This window comes from Sylvia atricapilla, chromosome 4 (genome assembly GCF_009819655.1).
Source record: "Sylvia atricapilla isolate bSylAtr1 chromosome 4, bSylAtr1.pri, whole genome shotgun sequence".
Classification (NCBI taxonomy): domain Eukaryota; kingdom Metazoa; phylum Chordata; class Aves; order Passeriformes; family Sylviidae; genus Sylvia; species Sylvia atricapilla.
The window spans coordinates 31,306,707-31,312,878 of record NC_089143.1 but is presented as its reverse complement, the minus strand read 5'-3'; the positions used below and the strand labels follow the sequence as shown (position 1 = coordinate 31,312,878).

The window sequence follows — 6,172 nt, the reverse complement described above, 5'->3', positions numbered from 1 at the left end:
AGATTTCATATCTGGAGGTGCCCACAATGTTCAGATGTTTCTTCCACCTTCCTCACCTCGCTTTTTTTTCTGTCTAGACAGGTTTCCATTGTGCAGGGATGCAGACACCCCAAGCTCTGCCAGCAGCAGAGAGTGATATCCTTGGTGTGCTTTGCTGGATGCTGACAGCAGCACCCTGGATGCTTTTTGAAGCCTTCAGAGCACTTCACACAGGACTTACTCACATTTATTCCTGTCAAGCTGTAAGGTGAAGGAGGCAGAGATCAGGAGGGGGGGGGTTAATCTGAGGGGCTTTATCAGGTTTCCCACACCTTTGATAAGCAGTTTAGGAGTCATCTGGAGACTTGAAGCTCCTGCAGCCCCTTTGCACCTTCTGAGCCCTCTGGGGGGATGCTGAGCTCCATCAGCTCATGGCAGGAAATGCTGCAGCCTCTGTCCTGTGTCACCGAGTTCCTGTTTGTGGCCTCACTCCTCTGGGTTTGTGTTTTGTGGTGGAGAACTGTCAGCTGGATCGCTCAGAGGCAGCATGTGCTGCTTTCAGCTGCTGCCTCCACATTTGCTTATACGAGGCTTTAAAAAAAGCAATCAATATTTTAGTTTCCATTCAAGCCTCTGCCTTGAAGCTCCCCCTTTTCTTTCACTGTAGTGCCTAGAGCCAGCTAATGAAATATCTCCCTCCTGCTTCAAATTAGGCATAAAAGACTTGTCAGAAGATGAGGAGAAGCTGCTGAATAATCCTGGTAATGTAAAAATCGACATTCTATAATGTCCCTAATTCTCCTAATTAAACATGATACATGAGTGTGCTACAAGAGTCCTCCAGCTGCTCCGTAATGAGATGTTGCAGGGACCAGTTTGCTGTTGGATGAGGCTGGGTTAAACTCTAAAGCCTTGCAAAGGCTAAGGAGTTGTCTGGTGTAATTAAGAAACTTGTCTCGCACTCCCAGAGCTGCCACCCCCAGCGACCTGCTCCTCTGCCCTGTGGGGACCTGTGGGTCTCTCTGTCCATATCAGGTGTCTCCTTGGAAACTCCTTTTATTTTTCAAAAAAAAAATTCCACCTGTAGTTTCAAATTGCCGCGTCACAGAACAGCGGTGCGGCCTTGGGCCGCTGGAGGTGTTGGGTTCGGGGTGGGCTGGGGCGCAACTCTTGCTTTTGGTGGTGTTTTTTAGGCAGCCTTTTCATCCCGCGGTGGTTTTTTACCTGAGGCGAGCAAGGTGTTGAGGCTGGGCCTTGCTGCCCACGCTGTCAGCGTGAGGCTGGAGGGAAGAACCCCCTAGGCCACGCCAAAACACGCTGGGAGCCGTTCCTCGAACGCCCGGGGCCTCGCGGGGCCTCAGAGCCTCACAAGGCCCCGGCGGCGGCAGAGGCCTCGCCAGCCATGGACTCGGACACGGACTCGGAGTTGGAGATGACCATTTCCTCCCGTCCCACGGCGTCCTCGGAGACCCTGCCGCCCTCTCATGGCACCCCCATCTCGTTGTCAGGGTACCTCAAGTGCGACACGGATGATGCGAAGGAGGAGGCAGCGAGCGAGGAGCTCTTCGACGGTGTCAACTCCACCATCGTGTCCGGGGACAGCATCCGCTTCTTTGTCAACGTCAACCTTGAGGGCACTCCCAGCGCCACTGGTGAGTGGTCCCCAAAAAGAGGGTGGGATGGGGGGCTGTTCCTGGTGGTGGGATTTCATGGGGTCGCCGTGGGTTGGGTTGGAAGGGACCTTAAATGTCATTTCTTTAAGGGGAGGGGCCCCTTCCGCTAGGCCAGGTTGCTCCAGGCCTCATCCAACCCGTCCTTGAGTCTTTACTTACGGCACAGTATTTTAATATCCTCAGTACTGCCTGTGACAAATGGTGAGGGAGGAAGATAGCCAAGCCCTTCACCAAAAACTTCTGTCATTTTCTGTCTCATTTCATACACGATTTTGAACTTTTTTTCTTCTGCATAAAATCAAACAAAATCCCGTTCACTTAATTTCCCATGGAAACCAGTACTGACAGAAAAGTAAAGCTGGAAGAGGTAGGGAACACAGATCTAAACTGAGATCCCACAAAGTGCCAAGCCAGGTCTGAGAAACAGAGGTTTTAGGAGAGGACAGAAATCAAGTTATATGGCTAACGAGGTTTTTTTGGCAGCTGGTGGCTGCCACAGTGTTGCTTAGATGTAGCAACCGTTTTATTTTTCTAGAAAATGTTTTCAATTCTAGTAAGATAAGTAGTTCTGAAGTTAGACAAAACTTAACCTTCTTTATTCTCTGGAAGTGTTCAAGGCTGGGTTGGAAGGGGCTTGGAGCAACCTGGTCTGGTGGAAGGTGTTGCTGCCCACGGAAAGGGGGTGGAACTGGATGGTCTGGAAGGTTCTTTCCCAGTCATTTTGTGAAAGCTGGATTTTGTGGGAAAATGCAACTCTCAGACACTGCAGGAGCCTGGGTTTATCCCAGCAGCTGGAGCCTGCCTGTGTGGGCACTGGCTATTTTAGAGGTTAAATGCACAGGCTCTGGATTATTCTTGGTGCCACAGTGTCAGAGAGTCCTTTAAGTTTGTTAAAAGTTATTTTTAGGTTGCATGCAAATCCCAATTGATCCACAGTGAGCAGTTACTGGGAATTGTGATGCAGATTAGGCACGGCCTGGACCCCTGTTTGACTATCTTAGAGTCTGCTTTTTGACTCTTCAGTGATGGCTTGAACTTTGGAATAATATCCAGCAATTTCCAAGCCTACAATTTTACAAATGCCATCTTAATTGAAAGATTTAAGGGAGCTGTGCTCTGCTATGACAAGTTCTGGACTTAATGCCGTGGGGTGCATTGTTTGGGGATGAGGAATGCAAGTGCTGTGGATTCTTCTGCATCTGAAGAAGTTCACTTTCCTTGTGTGTCCTCCTGGGCTTTTTTTATTTTCCCTTCAATTCAAAACAGGACAAAAAAGGCTTCCTTATTTCCCTGGAGCACTGCTGTTTGCGGTAGTGCTATTAGTTGTATCCTTTTATTTTTCAGCTAAGATGTTTAGGATTTTTAAGGAAAAATGGGTTTCTCATCTGCTGCAGTCCTGTTTCAAATGGAAGGCTGGAGATCTTTAAAATGAACTTCAGGCAGAGCAAAAGCCCAAACTTTCAGTAAAGGCATATATGAAAAAAAGAGATTTTTTTTTTCCCCATTACAACATCATAGTGATCCAGGTAGCCAAAATCCAACTTTTTCACTGTTAGGCAAAAAATTCATCAGAGTCCAGGTGTTGAAGTCATCTGAGATATCAGTTCCTTTACAGAGGTGGTTTTACTGGAATTTCTTCCAGACTGGATTCTGTACACATCAAATCAGATGATTTGTGTGTCACACTTGTGCAGTCTGTGGCTGCACAAGGCACAGATGATCCTCCTGAAGGAGTGGCTGAGATGAGCGCTTCCAAGAAAGCTCTTCCAAGAAAAATATCCGGAACTTCTGAAAAAAATACCAAATTTCCAAACTGAGGTTTAATTATGCCAGAGCCAAGGTGTGTCTGGGAATGAATTGTTCCCCTGTTCAGAAATTCCCTTCCACTCTTTGGAAGCTTTGAGAGGTTTGTTTTTTATACTCAGCCTTTGATTTCCTTTAACAAAGCTGGAGCTGAACCTTTGCATGGATTGTCCAGAGCGAGACAAACTGGAAGGGAGGGAGAAATAAAAGTAAGGTTCTCCAGGTGATGCCAGAGGCCCCAAACACCTCATTTCTTACCCCTGAGGAGCTGGTGCACCAGGATCCTGCTCAATCCTCTGCTCCTCTGAAAACACAAAGGAATACCGAGTATGGGAATGGAATCTTTGCACCCTCATCTTACTTTATTGTGTTCTCCAAGCTGGGTGAAATGTTTGAGTCAGAATGTGTTCTCTTGGATGAATGTGGTGCCCAAACTCTCTCCTGCTGGAGACTTCCTTGGGTCAGCTGCTGTGAGGTTGCTGCCCACCTTAATATAGGGCTAAAAGGTCCAAAATTCCCATTTAGGGAGGGAATGAGTTGGAACCCTGGGATGCAGGTGCTGGCAGGCAGTGAAGGTGAAATTACAGATGCAGTGACAACTCTTCATCATCCTGTTGAGCTGTTCCTCGCTGTGTGATGTGTGTGCAGCTCTCCATGAGCGTAATTGGATGCTCTCCACTCTAATTCTGTTTTAAAAAGATCACTGTGTGGGATTAAGCTTTGAGCCAACAAAACACAGCACGACCCATAAAACTCCAACAATTGACCATTGACATAAATTATTGGGCTTTGTGCACAGGTGTGTGTAAAACAGGATGGCTTAAAGAAATCTGGGGTTTAAGGTATGGCCTGTCTTATTTTTAATTAATCCTGGCTGCCTTTGCAGGGTATACTGACCCCAAAGCAGTGCATATGCCTGAGCACCAAAATGCTGCTCAGTAGTGACATTTGGGTCATTTCTTCGGGGTGTTTCAGTGCTTCCTTGCATTAACTGATGAAAGGAGGGGGTTTTTTAAATTCTCTTCTGCTTTTCATCCTTGTAACTTGGATTTTGGTGGTAACATTTGTTTTCAGCAATGTTCATAGCTGTAAAAGGAAGGTGGGTGTTTATCTGAAGCTGGAGGCTTTTAGACCTGGGATCTGCATTTTTGGGGGAAGATCAGGGTGGTTTTTAGGCTGAGGGTTTTTTTTGAAGTCACAATAAATGTTTGCAAGTAAAATCACAGAATTGTTTGGGTGGGAAGTGACCTTTAAAGGTCATCTAGTCCAACCCCCCTGCAGTAAGCAGGAATGTTTTCCACTACACCAGTTTGCTCCAAGCCCCGTCCAACCTGGCCTTGAACATTTCCAAGGATCCGGGAGCAGCCACAGCTTCTCTGGGCAGACTGGACCTCACCACCCTCATTGTAAAACAATTTCAGGTCTAATCTAAATGTCCTCTCTGTCAGTGGGAAGCCATTCCCCCTTGTCCTGGCACTCCAGGCCTTCGTCCAGGAAAGCTTTATCTGCAGCACACCTGGAATTAAATCCCTGCAGATAAACACAGCAATTTTGGTTTAGGCTGGGCCTTAAATTTAATGGACAGGTGATGCCAGTGAGTCTTTGGGATATGTGGGGACACATCTTGCCGTCAGTCGCAGCATTCTTATCTCCTTGGCAGCTCCCTTAAATCAGCCAGGCACATATTTCCGTCATATGGATCTTGGTTTTTTTTTTCAGTTTCAGGTTTTAAAACATGCATTTTAGATCTTGATGTTAAGGGTTTTAAAACAGTTCTTTGGATGTCATTTTTGTAATTTGAGGTTCTGCAACAATTCACCTTATCCATATTGCAAGAGGGATTTGCCCAGTATTTTCTTAAATTTAGGCAAAACTTATCCAGGATTTGTGTAGCTGTAGCTGCCTAACTTTTCCCACTTGCAGCTGATGCTCAGACTGGTGATTTTAGAGGTGCCTCCAGCAGTTTTGATGAGAACAAGGCAAACGCCTGCCGGCAGCGCAAAGCCAATTGGAAAGCAGGATGTTGCTCTGCTGGGGTGTGGGGGGGAAGCAGCGGAACACGAATTACGCTTCAGGAGAAATTAAAGGCTGTTCCACCCTGTGGACAATTGATCATTCCTAGATACAGAGAATCAACAGTTTCCTGTATCCCGCTCCAGAGGCACACACGTGCACGCCCGCCGCCGCTGCTCCCGGCAAAACACGGCATCCAAGTCCTGGCCCAGCCGCTGCCCAGATGACTTTTTTGCTTCAAGGGGACGAGGAGAAAAGCTGGATGCTGGCGCCAAGGATATTCCAGGGAGAGTAGCGTCCAGAGACAAGTGGTCTGGGCTTGAATGGGTATCACTCTGCACACAATAGTCACATTTCCTCACATTAATACCAAGGTCCTTTTTATGTCTCGAGGCACAATGCTGACCCACGCGTTCCATCTGATAACTCCTGTTTTAGCAGTTTGATGTCAGAGTGGGATGTTGGGCTCCCGAGGCTTCCTACCCTCTAATGGAAAGTGGATATACCGATTGTGTGCCGGGGAGGGGACGGCCTCCCTCCGAATTTCCTGACGAGGGTGTTTTCAAAGCGCTGCTTAGGAAGCCGAGGAAGGTGTGGGGGGAGCACGGGTGGTTCTGCACGGAGGCAGCAGGGCCTCCCTTCTCTGTGCTTCACCTTGATCCTTTGGAGCGGCTTCCCAAGGGATTTAGAGGGCATGAAAAAAA

At 47.5% G+C, this 6,172-nt stretch overlaps 1 protein-coding gene across 1 annotated transcript in view; it reads left to right on the top strand.

Moving 5' to 3' along the window:
• The first annotated feature begins 1,381 nt into the window (after positions 1-1,381).
• The window catches only part of LOC136360819 (solute carrier family 4 member 11-like), a 67,362-nt gene continuing 62,571 nt past the window's right edge, over positions 1,382-6,172 (top strand). Inside the window, exon 1 of the mRNA XM_066318439.1 lies at positions 1,382-1,631. Within this exon, the coding sequence (XP_066174536.1) occupies positions 1,382-1,631 (250 nt within the window). The remainder of the gene's footprint in view (positions 1,632-6,172) is intronic.